The sequence below is a fragment of the Callospermophilus lateralis genome, chromosome 1, assembly GCF_048772815.1.
Source record: "Callospermophilus lateralis isolate mCalLat2 chromosome 1, mCalLat2.hap1, whole genome shotgun sequence".
NCBI lineage: Eukaryota > Metazoa > Chordata > Mammalia > Rodentia > Sciuridae > Callospermophilus > Callospermophilus lateralis.
Genome location: NC_135305.1, coordinates 55,339,447 through 55,365,759, shown reverse-complemented (window position 1 = coordinate 55,365,759; position 26,313 = coordinate 55,339,447). Strand labels below are relative to the sequence as shown.

The 26,313-nt window shown below is 43.3% G+C and overlaps 1 protein-coding gene across 6 annotated transcripts in view; it reads right to left on the bottom strand.

The window, feature by feature from the left end:
• Atxn7l1 (ataxin 7 like 1) overlaps window positions 1–26,313 on the bottom strand; it is a 236,872-nt gene extending 210,559 nt beyond the window's left edge. For all 6 annotated transcript variants that reach the window (XM_076834751.1, XM_077110607.1, XM_077110618.1 and 3 more), the window contains exons 1-2: window positions 26,133–26,313; window positions 25,558–25,626 (exon numbers count right to left, since the gene is read on the bottom strand). In XM_076834751.1, coding sequence (XP_076690866.1) covers window positions 25,558–25,626; window positions 26,133–26,313 — 250 coding nt within the window. The remainder of the gene's footprint in view (window positions 1–25,557; window positions 25,627–26,132) is intronic.

The window sequence follows — 26,313 nt, the reverse complement described above, 5'->3', positions numbered from 1 at the left end:
TATTTCTATGTACTGGCAATGAATAATCAGAATTAAGATGAAAATTCCATTTATCATAGCATTGCAAAAATAAGATATTTATGTTTAGTTCAAGAGGTGCAAGAGTTATACAGTGAAATTAGATTCATAGTTGACAGAAATCAATCTAAGTAAGAGGAAAGACAGCCTGTATTCATGTGCTGGAAGATCTAATGTTGTTAAAATGACTGCTAGAACTTAGATCTTGAATGTACCCCCAAGGCCCATGTAATGGAGGCTTGGACTCCAGGGCGTGGTGCATTAGGAGGTAAGGGAACTTTGAGGACGTGGAGCCTAGTGGAAGGAAGTCAGGTCACTGGTGGTGTGACCCTAATGAAGGGACAGTGGAACCCTGGCCCCTTCCTGTCTCTTTCTCTTTGCTTTCTAGCTGCCAGGAAATGAGCAGCTTCAACTGACCATGGACTGAAACCTCTGAAACCAAGAGTAAAAATAAATCTTTCCCCCTTATAAGTTGATTATCTCAGTATTTTTGTTATTGTAATGGAAAGTTGACTAAAACAATGGTCATACTCCCCAAATTGACCTATGGATTCAACGAAATCCATATAAAAACCCCAACTGCCTTTTTTTTTTTTCCGGTCAAAATTGACAAAGTGATCCTAAAATTCATATAGAAATTCAGGGAGCCTCTATTGTTTCAAGCTAAAGCAATCTTGGAAACACACAAAGTAGCTAGGCCCAGTGGCACAGGCTTATAATCCCTAAGTAGCTTATAATGCTACTTAGGCAGATAAGGCAAGAGGACTGCAAGTTCGAGGCCAGCCTAGGCAACTCAGGGAGACTCTGTTTCAAAATAAAAAATATAAAGGGGCTGAGGACGGAGCTCAGCGGCAAAGCGTCCCTGGGTTTAATTCTTGGTACTGAAAAAGAGAAAAGCAAAGGCACCAAGTTGGAGGGCTCATAACTTCCCAGCTTCGAAACTTTCTATGAAGCTACAATAACCAAGACAAGTGTATTACTGGCAAAAGGATAGATATGCAGATCAATGGAATAGAACTGAGAGTCCAGAAATAAACCCTTATGCTTATGGCCAATTGATTTTCAATTGGTGGGGGAAAGATTAGTCTTTTGAACAAACAGTGCTGAGACAGCTGGATAGCAACAGGAAAAAGAATGAATTTGAACCTGGAATTCACCTCTCTCTCTCTCTCTCTCTCTCTCTCTCTCACTCACACACACACACACACACACACACACACGTATACAAAAAGGATCAGAGTACCAAATATAGGAACTAAAATGATTAAACTCTTAGAAGAACACAGGTGTAAATCTTTGTGATAGTTGTTCCTTACACATGACATCAAATGCACAAGCAAGAAAAAAATAATAAACAGGATATCACCAAAATTAAAAGCATTTGCTTTAAAGAATACCCTCAAGAGAGCAAAAAGACAATGCACAGAATGGGGAAAAATTGCAAATCACACATTTTATAAAAGGATTCTCTCCAGAATACCTAAAGGACACTTTCAAGTTAAAAAGAGAAATAATCTAATAGAAATTTGGCCAAGAATTTAAAAAGAATTTCTCCAAAGACGATTGCCAGTATCTACTGATAAGCACACTGAAAGACGGTCAATATCAGTGGTTTGATTGGCATATGCAAGTGAAATACCACTTCATACCCACTAGGATGGCTATAATAAAAAGCTGGACAATAACACACATTGGCAAGAATGTGGAGAACACTTTTTGATGGTGGGAATGTAAAATGGCGCTGTTGCTTTGAAAAAATCGTTTGGTGGTTGCTCAACAATTAAGCACAGAGGTGCCATATGATTCAGCATTTACATTCCCAGGTAGACATCCAAAAGAACTGAAAATATATGTTCACATGAAAACCTGTACAAATGTCCACAGCACAATAGCTCAAAGGTGGAAATAACTCAAATGACCACCAACTGATGAATGGATAAGCAGAAGGCGATATATGCTAAGATGGGATACTTATTATTCAGCCATAAAAAAGTATGAAGTACTGATACTTATGATAACACAGACAAGCCTTGGAAACATTATGTGAGTGAAAGGAACCACATGTAAAAGGCCACATACTGTATGAGTCTATTTATATGAAATGTGCAGAATTGGGCAATCCCTAGAGACAGAAAGTAGGTTAGTGGCTGCCAGGGCCTGGGGGGAGGACAGAATGGTGAGAAACTGCTAATGGGTACGTGGTTTCTTTCTGCAGTATTAAAAATGTTCTAAACTTAGATAGTGGTGTTGGTTGCACAACTTTGGGAAGATACCCAAAACCCATGTTTGTATACTTTAAAGGGGTGAATGTTATGGTATATGAATTATGTCTCAATAAAGCTATTATGAACAAACACACAAGTATCACAGGGAATATCTTGGGAGGCAAGGGCATCTTTGGGGACTGCTTAGCTCATGCTCGCCATTTGCTCCTCATCTTAATGGGTGAGATAATTGGGAGATGGCCACTAGATCAAGGATTGCATGTATCTGTGTTTTGCCTTCTGATTCTGAAGTTTGGGAAAGAAACCACATTTCTGGTATCCCTTGGGATTCTCTGTAGCAGAACAGTCCAAGAGGACCGGGAAGAAGCCGGCTAGTTGGAATGCCTAGAGAACAGGTCCAGTTGAGAAACAATGAAAAATGGTCAGGGCAGATAAAATCAGGGACAGGGTAACTTTCCTAAAGTCAGTTCACAGGTCTGGATGTGACTTGTAAACTCACTATTTATCCCAAGAATGAGAGTCAGCTTGGTACAATGGAAAGCACGCAGGCAGGAGAGATGGAAAGATCCAGGATCCAATCTTGGTTCAGCCACTGATGAGCTATGTATTCTTAAGTGAGCTACTTAATTTTTGTCTGCACCCCGAGTTTGCTCAGCTGTTAGCAGGGTGACAGGGTTGAATGGCTCATATATGTGAAGTTCCTGGTAGAAATTAGTTGTTCAATAAATGGTAGCTTTTATTACTGGTACTGTCTTACCTGCATAATTATTAATACTACTGGCCCTTGCTGGCATTTGGTAATACCTGCCATGTGGTTTGGAAATTATCTGGGAATTTCTATTTTCCTAGGTACTTTGGTCCTTTTGCCAACATCAGATGGTCAGAAAATTTTAGAGTGTTAAGATTTCCTAAAAAGTGGGCTAGGGGTGTTTTAGTGATTTTTGAGAGTGCAAATTAAAATAAAGTTAACATTTGAAAACCTATTAAATCATCAAACATTTGAAAATCTTTGGTGAGGTATTGGCCAGAGTTCAGGAAACAGCCACTCTCCTATACTTCTGATGGGGGTATTAATTGGAACAATATTTCTAGAGGGCAATTTAGCAATGAATATCAAAAACCTCAAAAAAGAGCATACTCCTGGACTTGGCATTCCACTTCTAAAAAATTATACTCTAGAGTTAATCATGGATGTGTGCAAAAATTTGCCTACAAGGACATTCATTTGATTGCAATATTATTTCTAATTATGAAAACCAAGACAATCAATATATCTAATGACAGGGAGTTAGTTAAATAAATTATGAAACCTATATACGATAGAATGCTTAATAACTTGGGAAGGTACTCACTATAGCAAAATAATACAAGATGATCCCATTTTAAAAATTACATATAATATATATATTAAAGGTATTTTAAAAAGTTGGCCCTTGTTAAATCCATGTAAAGTGTCTATAGGCTAGTTTTTCTTTTCTTCTTTTGTGGATATAAACGTTCTACAGTGCTTTTGTGTCTCTTTTGTACTTAGAAAAAAATTTAAATGAATTTATTCATGGAAACCTAAACCTTCCCCAAATGGCAGCTCATTGTGTCCAGCCTAGATGGTATGAACATATACTCTCCCAGCTCCAAGTCCCCTCCTCCTTCCAGGGCAGACTATGTCCTTAGCCAGGTCCCTCTTTCTGCTCTCCTCTGGGTCCTCCCCCTGTGCTGTGTGAGGACTCAGGCCCAGGCCTAGCACTGGCTTGAATTATCATACACACCAATGACCCCATGCTCTTTCCTCACCTCCAGCCCCCTATCTGCAGCCTCCACCACCTGATGCCTGCCCACCCCCAATCATCACACCATTATTACCTTCCTACTGTCAGTTTTCTTTATAGTTCATCAGAAGGGACAAGCCACCACCACTGGCCCCTGAAAGAACCTGAGCAGTCTCAACAGAGCCTGGAAGTGCGATTCCACTTCTTTGCCATCGAGGGGGCAGAAGGTTGGTTCCCAGGCCATGGCATGGTGCCTTACAACACCACACTGCCAGAGGCCTATCTCCACATGATGACACAGAGTCGGGGAGCAGGGGCAGGGACCCAGAAAGGAGAGGGCAGTAGCTCCATCAGATTCTTTCTGACAGACGTGAGACCTGCCAGAAATTTTTAAGGGTCAGGCTGGTTGTTTCCCAAGGTCTCCACTGAAAACTGAAAACACCAAGGCTGGTGCTCTGCTGCGAGACGGGCTGGTCTGTGGGTTACGCTGAGAGGCACCAAGTCACAGGAGGCAGCCTCTCTTCTGAGCTGTGGCCAGCTGTGGCCTCCCACAATTTGAGAGGCGTGGCCATAGCTTGCAAGGTGTCAGGCCACCTCCCTCCTCCAAGTGCCGTATATAGATGTTCCTCCTAAGCAAACTGAACACACATGAGTTGTCATAGGCCTTGAGATTGCTCGGGCTCCCTGAGGACGTTCAGGGCCCTGGATGACAAAGGGTCCTCTGAAGTCTGGGCCACTTCCTTCCCTCCTGCTTCCCATCTGGATTTACAGGGAGATCAAGCACCAGCCGCTCCCTCCTCCTCCCTCTGAACTCTTTAAACACAGTCCGCCTGATGGTGAAGTTCATACACATACACCTTCACATTCCGTGGCTACACCAGGGCTTTCTGTGTTTGGTAAAATTCATGTTTTATCTTCAAAATTAATGCTGATTTTTCTTTACCCTCCATTTTTCACCCTAATGTATTTTATTAATTTTTTTCTTCTTCTTTTTTTTTTTTTTTTTTTTTGGTGGTGCTGAGAATTGAACCCAAGGGCTTCATGCATGCTAGGCAAGTGCTCTACCATTCAGCTATATCCCCAGCCCTTTGAAATTTTAACTTTTTAAAAAAATATTTATTTATTTTTTGAGACAGTCTCACTGACTTGCTGAGGCTGGTGTCAAATTTTTGATCCTCTTGCCTCAGCCTCTTGAGAGGCTGAGATGACAGGTGTGCACCATGGCATATCCAGCTATAGTTTACTAATTCTAAACTGTAACCTCACACACACACACATATTGACATCTTTAAAATCAGGATGAGTCTTAGAATGGACAGTGGCTGTCCTTTAAACCGCAGTGTTTTTTTCTCCATGTTTCATAAAACAACCATGTATCTTACAATGAAGAGAATCTCAGAGTTGATAAAATATGACATCAGATGTTCTGAAAGAGGTGCCGGGTTTGTACCCACCTCATTCCCTGCTTAGGGCCTTGGTTTAAGAATCATCTAGATGGTGTTTCCTAAGGAAATGTCATGTCTTTTCTGTTATCCAGATCATGGCCCTCACACAAGCATTGTGCCCACAAGAAAGGAAGAGGAAAAAAAAGAAAGAGAGGATGAGGAGGAGACCTCCTTTTGAACAATGTCCCCCAGGCTTCCCTTCTGAGGCACGTTCAATGTCAGTGAAAGGAAGTGTTTACTGAGCATTTACCATGACCATGCATGGAGCCAAGGTCTGTATGTCCACATAGTTTGATCTTCCCACTGACCCTATGAGGTACCTGTGATTATCATTTTACAGATGGGAAGAATGAGGTGTTGAGGGGTAATGTGAATTTCCCCTGCACCGTCCCTGGCAGATCTCTGCAGATGCCCTCACGAGGAGGCTTGGTGTGTAGGATAAGCTGGAAGAAGACAAGATTGAGACCAGCCCAGAGAGGATGGGTCAACATCAAAAGAAGTGGAAGCTGGTCTCCACCCCTGGCACCACTTTGACTTTGACTCTTCCCTGTTGCCCTCTTCCTGATAACCCATGTCTTCACTCAGAAGCTTCCAAACTTAACTTCCTCCAACCCTCCCTCCCTGTGCTCTCAAATTCTGGCTTAGTTTTTGCCCAGCCCTCAGTTGAAGTACAACCCAGCAGCTACCCTGCAAAAACCAATGGACTTCAGATCTCCCCCCTCTGCTAGGCAATAACAATAACCGCCATTTCTTGACCATCATTGGTGTGACAGCTGATGAGCAAGCCGAGGCAGAGAGGTGAGGGAGCTTGCCCAAAGTCACACGGCCAGCAGGCAACATCTAAGGCACTTAGAAATGATACAGTAAACAGTTCCTTTTGCAGATCTGACCGAAAAGCCTGTGTGTCACAGGCATAAGATGTAAAAAGGACTTTTCCATCTAGTGTACTATATTATCTGCCTTTCTCTGTTAGTCCTGTCTCCACGTAAAAAGCCTAAATGACAAGCATATCAGTAGAATTTCAAGTGGTTCTCTCAGCCTCCCATCCTAAACCTGGGAAGACTCTCCATTAAAGGAGATTTACAAGTATCAGAAACCCTCACACCAGCATTCAACTTGGAAATCAGCACACACATTCCTTGCTGGTCTCCATCCACTTCCCATGTGACTCGCTCTCATTACATCTATGCACATGGATGTCTCCCCTAAAAACTGTGAATTTCCTTAAATACCTTTTCTTGAAGGAGGGAGTCATACACCCTTGAGGAGCCCAGGCAGAGAAAAAGCCACAGACCCTCTGCCCAGAAAAAGCGTGCACACGAGAAACACAGCCTCACGCTTCCACTAATCTCTGCACAGCTGCAGGTTTTCCCAGACAGCAAGTCCAGAGTCTCCAGGCTGCGTCCTCCCACTCCTAATAGGGGCTCTGCACTCAGTAAAGGCTGAATAATCTTATTAAGGAAAACATGGCACCATCTCTTCTTCCTGTTCTTTCCTTCACCATCCTTGGTCAGAAAGGACACTGCCGGTCCCTCTATCATCACACTTTCTGTGAGCTGTTTCTCTGATTCTCCCTTCTAAGGTTTTTTTTTTTTTTTTTTTTTTTTTTTAATCAGCCTCCCTTGGTTTGGGGAAGTTCTACCACTTTCTTATTCTGGGCCTTGAACCCCTGCCACCCACACCCCATCCCTAGGGATCTGCCCCTGCCTTACTCCTCTCCCCCCAGGAACTTTGCTGGCTCTTGGTAACATCCTTCTGAGAGGCGGCTGACCTGTGTCAAGGACCTCAGCGTCCTACCCCTCACCTCACAGATGAGGATCACAGGCCATGGCTGTCCTGCTTTCTGGTGCAGGGAGACCCAATCCCAGGAATCCTTACCCAGTTACTTCAGCCTTCCTAACCCTCCTTTCCCCCAGAAAGCAAAAGCACCAGTGACCACGTGCAATCCTGGCCTCTTGGATTTGCAGCTCTGGCTGGGCTCCTCTGGATAATAAAGCTCCATTGTGCAAGTTAGAAAAGGCATCCACTCTGGTCTGATGCAGCCCACAAGGCAAGTGGCAAGTGACAGGTCGATTTGATTTGACTGGGCACACGGCCTCATGGCCCTTCATACAGCTTTGACAGAAGGAGGCATGTACCTGAGCTGTGTTTCCAGAGGACTGAGGAGTCATCCCAGACAAACCAATTCTCTTCTCACCTCCATCTGAGTCCCTGAACATGGGCCATACCTGTGCTCACAGCAGCATTATTCACAGTAGCAAAAAAAAAAAAAAAAAAAAAAAATCCATTGACAGAGAAGTGAATCGACAGAGGGTAGACTATACGTACAGTATTGTCGTATACTCATGTAATAGAATCGTATTCAACCTTAAAAAGGAAGACAATTGTGACACATGCTACAGCATAGAAGAACTTTGAAAACATCATGCTAAGTGAAATAAGTCAGACACAAAAGGAGAACTACTATATGATTTCTTCTATATGAGGTGCCTAGAATAGGCCGATTCACAGAGAGAGAAAGCAGAATTGAGGTTTCCAGGCTGGGCGGGGGTGGGTGGGGAGAGATGGATAACTATTGTTAACGGATGCTGAGTTTCCAGTTGGGAATTGGTAGAAGTTCTGGAAATGGACAGAGGTGACAGCTGCAGCTCATGGAGAATGTATTTAGTGCCACTGCCACCGTATTGTAAACATTAAAATGCTTAGATGCTAAGTTTAATGTTATATATACTTGAAAGTTTAAAAGCTAAGTGTGGTCGGGTATAGTGGCCCGTACCTGTAATCCCAGCGGCTTGGGAGGCTGAGGCAGGAGCATCACAAGTTCAAAGCCAGCCTCAGCAACTTAGCAAGGTACTTAGCAACTCAGCGAGACCCTGTCTCTAAATAAAATATAAACAAAGGGCTGGGGCTGGGGCTCAGTGGTTGAGTGCTCTGGGTTCAACTCCTGGTACCAAAAAAAGCTAAGTATGCTTTACATTGTGGCTTAAAAAGAAAGCACCTTTCTGTCCATGGAAAAACATGAGGACGTAAGGATTTACTCTGCTTCCCACAAGAGCTTGATACACCAAGAATATTATCTTGGGACTTAATTCCCCTGATGCCAGCATCTCCACAGGGCCTAACACCTTTGAACACATGGCAATTTGGAAGTCCACTGGACAAAAGGTGCCCCATAAATATAAACATTGCCTTCTTCCTGCCAGTTCCCTCCACCCACAGCCCCCATCTCCACACGCTGCCAGATTCTCCTATGAGGCTGCAGCAGCCAGGCCCATTCTTGGTAGGCATAAACTGCCATCCTGTTATAAATCCTTTCCCACAAAGCGCTGGAGACTGGTCCTCTCCCTGTGCCAAGAAGTCTTTTTCTGACCATCTGTAATCCATTCAAAGGCAACCGGCAGGAAATGGCGGCAAGGAAAACCCCAGCAAAACGCAACTGGTGGGACCACCTCTCCTCCAGCTCAGGGCAGCAACAGGAACCCGGCCTTTCTTAGGACACAGAACATCTGTGGGAGTTCTGGAAGCGGCTGGGCATCTGTCAGGGGGCTCAATGGGCTTGAGACGGATGCTCACGAAATTTGGTAAGAAAAGCAAGCTGTACTGGATTTTTAAATTAGCTCTGAAAAGCCAAAATAAACCCCAGACCCTGAGAGAGGAAAAAAATACCATCATATCAAAACTAACCTCACAATTGCTGTCTTCTGATTTCTATGGGCAATTAGACCACAATTTCAAGTAGTTCAAATCTTTTTCTTACTGTGGCTCCCCCTTCAATCTGATAGTTGTCAGCTGCTTCTCCCTAATAGTGACAGCTTCATTTTTTTGGCACCAAACACTGAGGCCCTAATGGTAAGCCGAGGCCAGCCTACAGGCTCACAAGAGCCGATTGTTAACATTTTCAGGAATTTGGTGAGTCGATTATTAAAATTATTAAAAGTGGGCTGAGGTTGTGGCTCAGTGGTAGAGAGCTTGCCTAGCACGCATGAGGCACTAAGTTCGATCCTCAGCACCACATGAAAATAAATAAATAAATAAAGGTATGATGTCCATCTACAACTACAAAAATACTTTTTAAAAAGTCATATAAGCCTATAATTAAACATATTAAAACTAGATACTCAAAACACATTACTTCGTATTTCTCTGGCAACAGTTTACTCTTATCTATGCTTTGAGCAGGAATTGGTAACTTTTTCCAGACAGAACCAGGCAGTAAATATTTCAGGCTTTGGAGTTCATACTGTCACTGTCTCAACCATGCTCTACCACTGTGGTGAAAAAGCAACCCTAGCCAATATGTAAATGAGTCATGTATTCCAATGCAACTTTATAAAAATAGGCTGCAGGCTAGATTTTGCCAGTGGGCCATGGGTTGCTGGCTCTTGCTCTTGAAGTTATTTATATTAACTGTACCTATATGGCAGAATCTGAATAATGATGTGCTAATGAATGTCTCTACCCAACTCTGAGTTCACATGGAGCTTAAAATGCAATATTGACCTTAGTCTGGGAGTGGTAGCCCACACCTGTAATCCCAGCGGCTGGGGAGGCTGGGGCAGGAGGATCGTGCGTACAAAGCCAGCCTCAGCAAAAGTGAGGTGCTAAGCAACTCAGTAAGATTCTGTCTTCAAATAAAATTAAAAATAAGGCTGGGATGTGGCTCAGTGGTTGAGTGCCCCTGAGTTCACAGTACCTCCCCCCAGAAAAGAAAATGCAATGGTGACTTCATACCATGAAAATCACCAAATGCTACAAATCAAGGCTTTGATTATTTTTTCCAGATTTGAAAAGGTGAGGGAGGAAATTTTAATCATGCAAATTAAACTTAAAAGTACATCATGTCCACAGCTATAATGTGAATAGTTTGTTTTTTTTTAAATGAAGATAAGTTCTTCAGTCTACTTGAAAGTGAACAAAGAAGTCACTCAAGTCACCGACAATCAAGTGGAGTTCTACCCTTCACCTCTGATCTTTCACTTGCATCCTACTAACCACAGCAGCCAAAGCACATGAGGAATCTACCTTATTCTTCAACTAAAATCTTAGGTTGGCCCCCGGACACAAGAATTTAAACAAAACTCAACAAAAGCATTTGGTGAGAAGCTATTGGTTATGTGGAATTTATGATAGCTTTAAATATTTCGCTATTTGTAAATTGTATGCAAAGCAGCATTTTTAAATTTATAATAAGCATATATATGAGCAAAACATTTTTTTGGAGAGCATATTGTTAAATATTTACTAGCACAACATGATTATAACAGAAAAAAATACTTACAAATCAATTGGGTAGCTAGACGTTAAATGTGTGTGTTTGAGAGAAAAGGAGAATAATTCTTCCCCAGAACCCTGAGCCGAAAAAATCAAAGCATATACAAATATGACTGTAAAAAGAAAGGGAGCCTGTTTCCTGAAAACCCTACTTCATAATGAAGTGCAGTGGGCTAGGTGTCAAGTGAGTGTACAAGTGGAATAATCAGGAATTGCAACTCCTTGGCATTAACAGAATCTCACTGAATTCCTGTTTCCACAAGCAACCTCCTGGGGAACTCGCAGCCCTCCTGGACTTGGCTTATGCTCTTCCCTACAGAATCCCTGATGTCCATTCCCAGCCATCTTTGCCACCCCTGTGTGGAGCAATCATTCCTTCACTCTTCAAACAACAACTTGTCTTCCACTACATACCTTTCCCAGTGCTCCAGGTAGAACCCAAACCAAACCGTCCCTGCCCTCAGGTCAAAGGTCTCGCTGACCACAGACTGAAATCCCTTCTTCCTCTGGTCACCAGGACACTCAAGCTCCACTTCATTCTCTCTGCAGCACCAGAACTCCCAGCAAGCTATGTGGTGAGTTGCAGGAGAGCAGCGGCCACAGCCGTCCCATTCACACCCCACATAGCGCCCAGCCGCATGCCTTCCACATCCAGGGCCATCAGTCATTTTGTACTGAGCCAGCGCTGAGGGAGCACCACCCTAGCTTCATAACACACAGGGCAGTGCCCATCTTGGTCTGCAATTTCACTTCAGTGGTTCCTCTGACCCAGGCTAAATAGTAGGCTCTAGCTGGAAAGTAGGGGCCAGATTATTTTAAATGTAATTATCTTTTTCCTTCCTCAAATTAAAATGAGGGTCCCTTGAGTGTGGGGGGTAAGGTTCCTCTGTGTGTTTTGCCCCTCCTGAACTTCAGAATCATGGTGTTCAGCTCCTTCCTCTGAAAGTTGGTAATTAAAGACAAAAGCTTTACTCTGCCTTTTAGAAGGAATTGAAAACAGTAGTTCATACCCCCTGTTGGTGAGAAAGGGGTCTTTATAGAAGAATGTTGCCCAATAAGAGTAGTTTGGAAGAACAAAATTTGAAAGTGACCATCCCTAAAGAAATAACTGATTCAGACAAGAGTCATCAATGGGTGCCCAGAGGATTCCCTAACTTCCCACTGGGGAATAGGATATTCGTTTAGTGCCAAAGCATCACCCACAGAATGACAAGCTAATTGCAGAAGGTAAACACATCTTTGTAACGGAGAGAGGTGGCCACCACTTTCAAGTGGTGATCGATAACTAACAACAGGGCACCCTGACATCAAGTGCTCCTGATGAGATGTGTAATGAAGTACTCAAAATCACCTGGTATGTACTCTTGCCAAAATGCTGGGCCCGAATCTAATTGAGATTTTAGCTGTAACTTCCTGTGTGAGGGGGAAACAGGGAGCAGACAAAACAAGGTAAACAACACCACAAGGAAGTGATCTGGCAGAACAGAATGTAAAACATTCTAACCGGCCATGTTGTATACATGTATATCGAGAAATCTATACATATATTCATATATCACATATGGGGTGGAGGTACTATTCTAGATTATAAGTGACTAGAGAGGCATAACAAATAAATGCAATGCGTGAATCCTGACAAAATCCTAGTTTGAAGAAAGCACCTATAAAATTTGAGGGGAGGGAGGAGACAACAGGGAAACTGATATTGAAAGTGGATTTGATATTTGATACTATTAGGGAATTGCTGTTAGTTTTCTAAGCAGTGACCCTCGTATTATGGTTACAATCAGAAAAAATGTCTTTAATTGTAAGAAGTTGCAGACCGTAATATTTAGGGGTCAAGTGTTAAGCCGTCTGCAAATAGTTCAGCAAACATACATAGGTTTATTTATATAAGATGAAGCTCTGAAAACTTAAGTGACTAGCTCAAGGAAACAAATATGATGTGCAAAATACTAAATATTTAGAGATAAAGCGTCAACAACTTATTTTCAAATTATATATATATATATTCTTAAGAAATATATAGCTCTCTATCTCTATATACAAGTAGATGTGACCACGATATTATTATTTCAACTTTTTATGTGCGTGAAAAATGTTAACATTAACAATTGAGTTGGAAGGGTTCCAAACACACAAGGGTGCAGGTGAGAACTGCCAGTTAAAATTAAACAAGGGACTTCAGTTTGCTCAAAGGTGTCTGTGACTCTGACTCTCCATGATTGTTCTTATCTGCTGAATTTTCTCTGTACACCTAGGAACCCACAGAGGATGCTGGGTTCATACCAAAGTGAGCTGGGCTCTTTTGCAGTGTGGCTCCAAATATCCACCTGAATAGAAACTTCAGGTCCTCTCAGCAGTTAGAATTTCAACACCCTCAAAATAGCAGGTGGTGAATCAAAGAAACTTGTAGGCCATCTTCAGACTGTTTTTAAGATGAAAATACAAAAGGGAGACTTTTTTTCAGTGGGTACAGTTTCAGTTTGCAAGATGAAAGAGTTCTGGAGCTTGGTTACGCAAATGAACTATACACTTAAAAATGGTTAAGGTGGTAAATGTTATGCTATTTTAGCCAGTTTTATTTTTCTTTTTAAAAAAGAAAAAGTATGAAAGCACAAGCAATATCAAGAAACATGCCTGAAAAATAAATTTGATACTTAGTCAAACTGTAGCACTCTGCTGGTTCAAAGATAACTCAGGAAACACAAAGGGAAGATAAGGTCCCTCCTCCCTGAAGATTCGAATGCAGTTATGAAGACAAGACACAGGTGGACTGTGGCGGCCCAAGGAACTGTAAGATTTAGAATGCAAAATGCACAGTGGGGACAGCCTGCAGCACAAGGTCCAAGAGCAGGTCCTCAGGTTGTGTGGCCTGAGAGGTGGGAAGGAATCCCTGGAGTATGGGCTGGGCCCTGCAGAACAAGGGACGTAGGGTGAAGGGAGAAGGCCCTGGAGGCAGAGGGCAGAAGGAGAGAGGGAAGGAACACGACCAGGCCATCTGTGAGGGACAGTCCACCTGCCAGGATGTGAAGGGATGAGGTGCTGAGACCTGAGGGGCTGCACTAACTATGGATGACCAAGAAGTGAAGGAGGGTGCTCATTTACAGAACAAGCTAATAAATGTGAATTTCTGGGAGATTAATTTTGAAATGATGTGCAGGGAAGGCAGAGACGGGAGACCAATGAAGTGCCTCGAACAAAAGCCCAGGTAGGCCAGGAGACGGTGGCAGGCGATGCCGGGAAGTGGAAGGGAGTGGAGAAGATGGTGGAGGGCTTTCTCAAGAGAGTGGAGAAGGAAAAACACACAGGCTTTGCCCTGGCACTTGGGCTAGGGAGTGTGGGGTGCATACAGACACCCATGAGGATGTCGCCAGTACAGCCTTCAGAGACGGCAGAGAGCTCTCTGTAAGGAGGGGTCAGGACTGGTGGCAGTCACCGCAGAATCGCCACAGAGGGAATGGCTAGGTGTGAGTAAGCAGCAGGTGTCCTCAGACAAGGGGACAGGGAGGACACAGGAGCTGGCTGAACAGGCGGAGAAGTGGATGCCACTAAAACTTTCCTAAAGGAAACACAGTTTTCATAAAGATCTAAGGCTGTCTTCTGTTTAAAGAGATATCCAGTAGCCCCATTTGGAAAGCGGAGAGCCCTCCATCTGCTTAAGCCTGATTATTTTATGTTGGGCTCGTCTTTGCCTTTAAGTCTTTTGTCTCATCCATGGAAAGTGGCAGCACTCAGTTGCATTGGAGTTCTCTGTGGGTCCCGCCCTGCTTCTGCAAGATAGAGGACTTGGTGGCATGGGGGAGGGGGAAAGGAAGCTCATAAGGACAGGGCCTGGGTCTGGGAACACAGCTAATAGGGTTCTTGTTTGTGGGTAGGCCATATGGAACCAACTTTACCCAAAAGTGACCAGGGCCACTTTCCCAATGTCTCATTTTCTTCCTGCTAGTCTGGGGCAGGAAGAATCAAATCAGCAGCCAGCAGGCATCACCTGAAACCCCACACAGAGGAAGTGACTAAGTAGGAGAGAGGAAGAATGAAGAGGGAACACATGTCAAAGAGTCCCCTAGTCTCTGAACATGAGGGGGAGCGGGGAGGAAACACCAGCCTTTTTGGGACCAGCAAGGCCATCACATATAAAATGCTCAAGTGGCCTGGTTAATGAGGAGCACGTGAAACCCAGAGTCACAGAGCTGATCACTGCCACATCTCCCCGTCCTCGTGTGGGAGACACATTCTGTGTGTTTCTCAGCCACTCTAAAGAATTTTCTTTATCACTACCCCTCAGAGCCAGTGACAACTAGGGCATGCTGTGGCTGAAGAAGGCAAAGGACTTTCACACCCACTTAACAGGCATATCACCATCAAAAGGACACCTTGAACGTGGTGGGTATTGAAAAGCTATCTCCACTCCATCATCCAAAGAAGAGTGCACCCTTCATGAAAATACTAACAATCCTAACACCAAGAGGCAAACTGAACAGCAGCCTAGAAGATGTTCAAAAGGGGGAAAAAAGAGAGAAATCATCACTGTAGATAGATGTCCCTGGAGTTGCCTGGCAACCATCTTTGCTAACACCTTCTTCCAAAAAGGAACAGTTTGCATCAGCTCCTGTGATTTCCCTGAGGCCAGCACTCTGGCCACAGGGGCCCCAAAGCTGGGACCCTGGGATAAGAAAGTCTTTCATTGACAGGGCCACCCAGGGCCCCCTCAGCTGGCCACGGGCTCACAAGGGAAAGACAGCTGCTCCATCTGCACTATTCTGCTTCCAGGACATGCTCTCCCAAGCAGGGCTGGGCTGGATGAGGCAAGCCAGGTGCTCAGGTGCAACATTTAAGGTTGCATGTGAGTGCCTCCTTAAGCATGTGTTTTAGGTGCCTGTTTGCTTCATCTTAGTCTGAATCTCACTTCCCAGGATGACAGACATTATATGATACTGTGATTGGAGTGCAGCCTCTGGAATGACCCTGCCTCTAGGTTCAAATTCTGGCTCTGCTACTTTCCAGTTATTTCACTTTAAGTAAATCACTTCATCTCTCTGAGCTTCAGTTTCCTAATCTCTAAAATGGGGTTAAGTTTGGGATTTGTGTCACAGGGTGCTTGTAAGGGCCAAATGAGAAAACACACATTTAGCCTGTGCCTGGCACTAGCCAAGCCCAATGAATGGCAGCTAGGATTGTTATTTTAAAAACACACACACACACTATTCCCTGAGAACCCCTCGACCTGGACCTATGTAAGCAGAATCTCTGCAAGCAGGCCTGGTATCTTTGCTATCCAAAAGCTTCCCCAGGGATTCAGAGTGGACAGGGTTGACAGCCACTTCTCCAATCAGCGAGCAATTTCAACATTCAGTTACCACAGTCCCCGGAGCAGCCAATTTGAAATGTGAGTCCCTGGTTCCTGTGCTTCACTCTGTCAGTAGTTCTGGGTCAGCATGACCGCAACCTAGGGGCTGGGATTCCAAGTGCCTAGGCGATACCCTGGGGTCCCAGAATAAACACTTTGTAAGACAGTTTCACTCTTGGAAAAAAAAAAAAAATACAGGGACCCAGGTTCAACTCCTTTTGCTTTTGTTCCTGGGATCCTTACAGAACCATGGACGTAAAAGATAAAAGATGCCTAGTGACCCTGGGAACACTCCTGGAGCAGCTGGGACACAGGCTGTCCCTCGGAAAGTGACAGCTCTGGTATATCAAAGAAGATCCAAGTGCCACATAAAAAATAACAATTATCATAACAAAAGCTTATATTATTGAGTGCCTACTGTATGCCAGAAGTAACTCATTTATTTTTACAACTCGGAGAGAGACTGTCATTCCTATTCTGAAAATAAGGAAATTAAGGCTGAATTTAAGACACAGCTAGGAAGTGGCAGAGTCAAGATTTAAATATTGCTTCATGAACCTCTCCATTCTGCAATGCCGATGAACTTTGTGTGTGTGTGTGTAGTAAAATACACATAACATTTACCATCTTAGCCCTTTTTAAGTGCATAGTTCTGTGGCATTACATACATTCATAATGCTGTCCAGCTGTCACTAACATCCATCCACAACTTTTTCAGCTTCTTTAGCTAAAAGTGTATCCACTAACTATTAACTCCCCATCTCCCTCTCCACCCCAGCCCTGGCATCTGTCATTCTAGTCTCTCTGAATGTGATTCCTCTAGGAACCTCATTTACGTAGACTCAGGCAGTGTCAGTCCTTTTGCAGCCAGCACACTTTTAAAAAAAAAAAAGAGCTGGATATCATCCTAATCTGACATGACCAAACTGGGAACAGGGTCTCAACTGCTGAGCATACCCCACAATGCTGGACTGACCTGGTCAGAGCCACCACATTGGATGTCCTGTCTCCCCACCCCAGCTCAGGTGTGGGGGTGTGTTGGTGTATGGCAGCAGGTCACACTGCTCCTGGCTGAGGGTGTCCTTGCACTTAATGTTCGCAGATTCACAACTGGCTTCCAGAAGCAGGGAGACTGATAACTGCTTCTGTTGTTCAAAGAGCCCACCATTGACTCATTTTTATCTTCCCCATTACAGTGACCTGATGCCAATTCATCCTGTCCTGAGGAGACTGGATGAACTGTTTTATTTGGTTTCCTTTTTCTCCTTAAGCAACCTGTCCCTTAAAATCAACAAGTAGAATAGGAAAGGTAGCAGAATACAACAGTTACTAATAGGACATTATGTAAAAATGTGGATGTGTAACCAATGTGATTCTGCAATCTATATTTGGGGTAAAAATGGGAGTTCATAACCCACTTGAATCTAATGTATGAAATATGATATATCAAGAGCTTTGTAATGTTTTGCACAACCAATAAAAAAAATAATATGAAATTCAGAAGAAAAAAAAAATCAACAGTAGAACTGTGTTATGAAACCACAAGGATAAAGCATCTCCATAAAAAAAATGCTTTGTCCCCAGCGGGATTCCAGCTTTACCTATGGGCCACTGGGTGAGCCAGGTCTGGCCTCTGAATGTGTAGGATCCCAGGCCTTAGCCTCAGACGGCTCGAAGGAAGGGACTTCCAGAACTCTCATCGTGCGCTCAGATGCCTTAGGGTCCAAATGCAGGTCCCTCTGACAGAAGTGGCCAGACTGAGTCCTGCCACAGAAGACAGAAAGAGAAAGCCAGCCAAACAGCGCTAGCTGGGAGCCCGACATGGGCAGAACACTGTGCCGACTTTTAGAAGACAGGCACAGAAGTCAGCTCTTGCCATTCTGTTTCTACAGTATTTGAAAAAAAAAATCCAACCCACTGGCTAACGCTCTCCCAATCCAATCTATGTTTGATTACTGTCGTTACTGAATGATCATTGTTCCCAGATGTGAACACTGGGCCTCTTCAGAGGGTGGGGTCCTTGGATAGGAGGCATTTGACTAGGATGGGGTCCCCCTGTGTCGGCTAGTACCATTTTGTGTCCACTTCAGGACATCACAAATGAAACAAAACGTCATAAGTGAAAGGTTACTCAGAGGACATAAATGCAAGCTACACAGAAAAGCATGCAGAAATGAATCTGCTTCTCTTCTCTAAATCAGTTCTGCAGCAGACAGGCTCCTGAGAGCCATGGCTGAAGAGTCAGCGAGGCCCCCCAGTCCTAAATGACACCGTACACCATGTGGCACAAACCAGAGGCCCTCTGAAGCGGACCTTCTTCCCTGTCCTTCCTATTTTCCAGTCCTTAACATGGAAGTCTTGAAGCCAGCTGCTTGCTCTCAGCCATGTGCATCCCCATTTCAGACATATCCCATGGGTAATCAAACTGCAGAGGATGCCAGTGGTTCTTCCAGCCTGACTTTCAATATAAACTGAAATCTTTAATTCTTCACCATGGTGCTTCTGACATCAGGCACCGGCAGATAATAAATGCCATCATTATCAGAATTGGCGCTTTGGGGTCTCCTCTCCCCACAGTGAGAGAGGGCTGGGCCACCCAGAATGAGAACTTGCATCTCCCCATAGTCGCCACTGACTACAGAAGGCACCAAAGCTTTGGAGCAGTCGTCTTGTAAACCTTTAGAGGAGAGTTCCTTTGGACCCTCCCAAGTGTAGCCCAGCACCAGTTACAGTACAGGCACAGTCCACAGTGCTGAGCAGTTGCTGAGGCTGACTTATAGACGACTTATCTAGGCTTTAAAACCAAGACATGCCGTTAGCGGAATATTCCTGTATTTTTCTCTGTTTTGCTGGCTCCTTACCTTTCTAGCTTCACCAATGACTCCCTACCAGGGTGAGACTAGAGGACATTTGGCAATGTCTGTAGACATTTTTGGTTGTCCAAACTTGGAGGGGAGGAAGGAGTCACTACTGGAACCTAGTGGGTAGAAGATGCGGCTCAACACCCTACAATGCACAGGATAGTCCCCTCCAAAAAGAAGTCATGATTTGAAATGTCAGTAGTGCCACTATTCTGTTATCTTCACTCTAACAACAGACTTTTTAGTTTCTAGAACATTCTGTATTCTCTTGCACTTTGAGCCTCCACCCACATTGTTTCCTCTAACTCTACTCTGCCCCACACATGGGTACCTTCCATTCCTCTTCCAGCCTTTCACTTAAATAAAACAAAATTTCTCCAGGGAGGGCTTTATTGAGTTCCTAATCTAAACTGGGTTCTCTTGTCATGCTCTTCAACAGCACCCCAAATTTTCCTTTCAGAGTACTGATCCCAGTCACCATGACTTTTTAAAACTCTGCTTTTGCTGTTAGGAGGGAAGCTCCCTGAGGGCAGGATGTACCTTCCACTGCTGTGTCCCATGTCTAGCACAGTGAGCTCTCTCCCATTGGGTCAGCTCACTCCACACAGGAAGAAGCCAAGAAGACAATATAGAGTGTATTTAAAATTTAGCCAGACACCCAGAGGTTTAGTACATGCAGGCACCAAAAAGAGAATGTGGCAACTCCTTATGAACCAACCTGGACAGTTCTCTAAGATGAATGGAAATGGCAGGATACTAGACAGTCCTTACAGCTTTCCATCATTCATATAGGAACAAGACAAAATTATACACGTATTTACTCAAATGCACACAATACTTTTGGGAGAATACACGAGCTAATGGGGTCAGGGTAAAGAGACTTACTTCCCACAGTAACTCTACCCCTTTGAATTTTATAATGTAAACACTATTTTTTTAAATGCAGCTCTAATGAATGTATGTAACAGTCTATATGTGCAGAGGTAAAATTTTATTCTCAGAGAATGAATGACACATGCTGAGACCCCGGCACAGTCCAATTTGTATTGAGGGCAATGCTGTGTACACAGAGTGCCCACCCTAACTTCCTGTTCTGAAAGGACCTAGAGCCACATTTTCTCCACATGGGAACACAGACACATGGAAATACTTGTGTGTATAAAGAGACTCATTTCAAAAGCTTTGTATTTTTTCAAACTAGATGGTGGGGCTGTCCTTTCTCAGCTTTGCTTGCCCTCGACTCCACCAGTCGGATGTGTCCGTAAAGCTTATTCATTTGCCAAGCCTTTATTTTGGGCTCCTTTTCATCTTTCCTCCCTACCACCTTTAACTCTCCCCATCTCTCCTTTCCCTCCATCCCAAACCCAGGGCAAGAGAAGTGAGAAGATAATGACATGCTAAAGTGGACAAATGTTGACACGCAAGCAAAAGGGGAGGAAGGAAGGCTCAGTGCAGGATGAAGGTGAAACTAATGGTGGAAATGAGGTGGTTCTGTGTCATCCCTGTCTTCCCATTTCTTGTTAACATAGATACAGAATTGTCTGTATAATGATAAAGGGAAGCTGGATGCAGATTCCCATAAGTCTCCATAGCTCGTCCCTGGCTTTCCCTGGCTCAGGGAACACTTCCATCTTACCAGGTCAGCTGCCACTTTTCCTCCAATTTGCTCCCATTTAGCCATAACTACAGGATCCTAAACCTGAACAGAACATGTTCCCATGTTCCCGGCTCCCTCCTGTACTCCAGCCCAATTCCACCAGCCTCTCAGGAGAACAGCAAACTTATAGTCACGGTAAGATCTTACGGGTCCAACAGCACAGTTTTCAATTGGAAGCATGGCACTAGTTTAAATGCATCAACCCAAAACATGGGGGAACACTAAAACGCAGACAAATGCCCAGAGTCACAAGCGTGGGCTTCCAAAACACCCAAACAAGGATCTACTGAGGTTATACTTCTCTCAGTGATAAAACAACTTATACTCATTAAAAAAAAAAAAAAAAGAAAAAAATTTAAACCTCTCCATCCCTGGTGGGGGTGGGGGAGGGAGGGAACTACGTAAACTCTTAAGTCATAAGCCTTAAAATGCCTACTTTTTTTGAGCTCTTGATAAAATTTATCAATGACTGCTTTTCAGTGGTACTCCATTAAAAATGTTGATATTGCTCTATAAATGAAGTCTCTTTTGTCTTCATCATAGATTAGTTAAAAACCTAAGTTAATTAGAATAATAATTTTCTAGAACTAGCTTCATTAATAAACGGTGATAATCATAATAATAAAAAGGATAAAAGCAAACATTCATTAAGCACATCCTATGTGTTAAGCCCTTTCATATCATCTCAATCCTCAAAACAACCCTGTTTTTATCTCATTTTGTAGCTGAAGACACTGAAGAGCCTGCTCCTTATTTATGAATTGGCTCCCTCCCCACCTCCATCCCCACACCCAGTATTGGGGATTGAATTCTACAACTGAGATATATTCCAAGCCCTTTTTGTTTTGGGGCAGGATCTCACGAAGTTGCCCAGGCTGCCTTCAAACTTTTGATTGTCCTGCCTTGACTTTTCTCAAACTGGCATTCTTAAAAGAAAAAATTGGTATTTCTTAAGAGAGAACTGGCAATCTTAAAAGAAAAAAAAAAAAAAAGTTCAGGTAAAGCAATTAGAAATTGGGAACATCTTTCTAAATCACCGAGGGCTTTTTTCCCAATTAGCTTGGGGGGAATAAAAAGTCCTCAGGTAAATCCACCAAGTGGAGGAGAGAAACTTATTTTAAAAGGTCAGCATAGAAGAATGGCCTTCCTTGGAATGGTCAGCATAGAAGAATGGCCTTCCTTGGAATGTTCTATCATAAACACAGTCCATGTGGTACATTAGACTAATAAGGTTTCCGGGACCCCTGCTCCTAGGAAAGCTGACGGCTTGATTGATCTAAGCTGCCTGAGGCCAAGGCCCTGCTCACTAGGGGAGACACATTCCACTGGGTTTTGGACTCAAACCCTCACTTTTTTTAGAGCATTGAAGGCCACAGACCATTCACAACTATGTGCAGTAGACTATGCTTGTGTATGAGATGCAGTAATTTTTGCCACCAAGAAGTAAAAAACTGAGAAAATATACCCAATTATTCTTTATACTTTTGAAGGAGTTTCAGGTATTTTAAATGTGAGGGCTTATTTTATCTACTTTATTTTAAAGTTTACTTAGAAACAGCTTGTCTGCTATAACAGCATCTCAAAGGCAGGTATATTCAATGGAAAAGCTCAGGTTCAGAGGTCTCAGAGGAACTGTGGAGGACATTTCGTCCCACCCTCTTACTTTACAGAGGAGAGAATAAGCCCAGAGAAGGAAATGTTCCCTTGGGCATATATCAGAACTCAGGAAGCTAACTCTGAGTGTTCTCTTTTTCTCTCTCTCCTCTCTTACCTCCCAGGCTGCTCTGGAGAGAACCTTGTATAAGCACATCCAAGTATGGAATTAGTGACAACTTCTTCACCCAGGTGATGACCTGGCAAGGTTCAAACATGTGCAGAATTCCACTTGACCATAATTTTAGGTAACTTTGGATGAAATAATAACTTTGATGTGAAGACTTTATTATAGAGATTTCAAAGCATTCTGTTAACATTTCCTACCCGATAAAGGTGGGGAATTGAAACAAAGGAAGGTTAAAGGGACATGGGATGGGAAAGGAACTCTATTACAATAACCATATTATTTGAAAAGTCTGCAAATGCTTGATATGTCTTCCAAAACTGTGGCCAGACAGGCAGAAAGCAAAATGATTCTTATTTCACATTTCTAGCCTAACTTCCCTTCCTGAGCTTACATATTAAAAAAAAAAAATCACATCACACCATTGTTCACAGCAACATTATTCATAATAGCCAAAAAGGTGGAAACAACCCAAATGTCTATCAACAGATGAGTGGATTTTTAAAAAATGTAGTATATATACAATGGAAACAGCCTGAAAAGGGAATGAAGTACTGATACTTACTACAACTCTGATGAACCTTGAAAACACTATGCTAAGTGACAGAAGCAGACACAAGAGGGCAATTATTGTATGCTTTCACTTACATGAGGTCTCTAGAATGGGCAACTTCATAGAGATAGAAAGTAGAAAACGGAGACCAGGATTAAGGAGAAGGGGGAAATGGGAAATTATTGTTTAATGAGTACAGAATTTCTGGTTAAGATGGTGAAAAACTTGCGAAATGGATAGTGGTGCTCATTGTACAACACTATGCATGTACTCACTGACACTGAACTGAATACTCAGAAATAGTTGAAATGGTACATTTTGTTATATATATTTTACCCTAGATATCATATCCCTTTGTTTCTCAGTTGTAATCCCTAAACTTTATTTTATTCATTAATTGCCATTAAAGCCCAAATGTCTTCTCAAGACCTACTAGCTGCCAACAGCAGCATGGTCAATCTATGTGTTTATATATGGACAGAGTCACAGATGGGCCATTTTGTGTCCTGCAGAGACCCATCCACAAACACGTGTCCAGTCCAAGAACTGCCATAGGATAACCCAACGAGTTGGCCCATGGCAAGACATGCAGCCAGGGTTACTGGAGATCCAGGCCTCCAAACACCCTGACATAGAGTATCAGATCGACCCTTACATTCTTCATGGCAGTGGTGGTGGTGGGAGGGATATGTATTCAGTATATATATATTTTTATCTACAAAGAAAACTGTGTGTATATATCAGAAAGACCATCAGGAAATACTCACCCAAATCTGCCCATGAATAAAGAGATCAAGCCTGTGCATGGCTATTTTGGTGAAGTCAGCAATTGTATGTTGCACTGAACAGTGGGTGTCCATAATGCAAATGCATATAATTAGGAGTTAAGTCTTTGTACCTTTACAGGACAAAGGACATAATAAGCAGGATATACCCTTTGTGACTTCTGAGGAAAGGAGAGCTTTTCATTTTTCCTTAAAAGAATCCATTTCTCATGAGGCAAAGAAATCTGAGAACAAGAGTCTTTTGAAATAGAAGTGGGGGAAGGAGGGAAAAGAACATGAATTTTGTACATTATAGTCATAATCCATTACCCAGACCTGAGAAGTGCCAATCCTGTGCCATACCATGACCTCTACTCAACTTTAATTTAAAGGTTTTCACAACCTCATCATCTTTTGTGGAAACCTTGCCAGTAGTCTGATAACTCAGTCCTATAAGCTTTTAAAGACTTCAAGAGTTTGTGAAGAAAACAATCTCTAGGGATTCTTTCCATTGGCAACACATATGGACATTTAGCACAAATAAGCTGCCACTTGTAAGAAGTCCACTTGACATCATTCCCTCGTGCATCCTAAACACACATGTCAAGATCACACTAAGATATTTAGAGGCAAACATCTTTAGAATAATGTTTTGTTCCCAAAGTGCTTAATTAGCAGAAACACTGCTAGAGAGCTGTCCTTGAATATGCATGCATTTTAACCTCCATGTTATTTTTTCTGAAGCACAAAATTTCCTCTCACTGGATGGTCAGGAAGTGATTGGGAACAGAAAACCAACTGTCTTGGGTGTCAATCTGCAAAACGAGTTCCATTTTTCTAAGCAGGTTTCAATTGCCTTTTAGGGTGATGTTCCCTTTCATGAATGGTACCCTTTTGGAGTTTAATGGCCTTTTCTCCATTCATTTTGGATGAGAGATGCTCCTATGGCCTACTTATATCTGAACTTTTAAAACACCTTCCCCCACCAACCTCTTCTGCCCCTTTGCAAGCCCACCCCCATTATAGTCAATTACGTTTACAACACTTTAGTTAGCGCATTACAATTCACATGAATCCATCTACTTCTTCAGCAATGTTACCTTTGAAGTTGTTCCGTTTGAAGCCCATAGGCCAGAGTTACACATGGTAGGCTTGCAAACCAGGATATGATTTATTTATGACAACCATGTGTGTTTGATGCCCAGCTCTAGCACACTGTTACTTCACTCACATGTCTCAGTCTGAGATGACCTATCTACTCATTGTGTTCCATTTCAGGTGCCATATTTCCATGCTGTGAAAACAGATGGGGGACCAACTTGGTGGGGAGTGCTGCACATACAGATGCCCCTAACACTGGTCACTACGTAACAATCTGTGATGGAACACAAAGTGGGCCAAATGTCACTTGCTGCAAAGGTTTACCATGTACAATGATTTTTCAGTGGAGAAGAGGTTACCGGAATGACTGACCATGTGGGGTTCATTAAAACTGTTGTGCATTTTACCCACAAGGAAGGCTGGAATGCTTGTGAAGGAAGCCCACTTCTCATTTCAGGGATTTTGACCCCCCACCATTTGGCAATGAGGCTCCAAAGGAGAATGGTAGATATGCATCAGAAGGTGCAAACGTGGACTTCAACTGAAGTGCAGCAAACTTCTGCCTTCCACAGTCTCCCCCCCTGTGCCCCCCAGTTGTATTTATACTTTGAAAGAAGTTAAGATGAAGCAGTAGTCACCTGGGCGTGCTCAATTTTTGACAAGCCTTAGTCACTCTGTACCCAGCAGAACAATTCACATTATATTCCAAATCCTGTGAAGATTCTGCCACACATGCTAACACTAAAATGCCAGTAGCTCCACTTACCTTCTTTATTAAGCCTCATAACCTCCCTGCTTTTTCCACCCTCTTTTCCAGCCTCTTCTAAATCTACATCTGCAGATGAAAAAGAAAAGGAAAAAAGAAAATGAGGAAAAAAAGGGGGGAAAAAGCCAAAGTCAAGGGGGGAGGGAGAGTGTTTATTTGCAAACAGATCGATATAAATACTGTATATGAAAATCTTTCAAAAATTGACAATGCAACATTTTCTCCCAAGTCTGGGTTTCCATCTACCTGGCCCAGATAGGTACCAAAAAAAACTATGCAAGCAGCAACAGAGTAGCCTTTTAAACAGATAACACCGTGGGGCTGCGAAAGCCCACCCCGCGGGCTGCCACGGGGAGCGGGGCACAGACAGACAGACAGACAGCCCTGGCAGCCGGGCCTCTCTCTGTGCACTGATGATCTGTCTCTGTGTGTATTTATTTAGAGAGAGAGGGAGAAGCATGGAGGACACCGGGGGCCACTCTCTCTCTCTCACACACACACTTTTTCCCAGTGGCTCTAGGTGAATGGAAAGGTTACAGGATAATAAAAGGAGGAGGAGGCGGTGGGGTTCTTACTGTCGGAGCAGTGTAATTTGGCGGCGTCGATCCAGGAGGACCAGGGTTTGCCCAGAAACGCCTCCGGACTGGGCACTTTGCGATCCAGTGTCGCCATTGCTCTTCCTTCTTGTTGCTTTTTCCCTGTTCCTTCGGCAGCAGCAGCCGAGAGACACGGGATTCGAGAACGCTCCGACGTCAT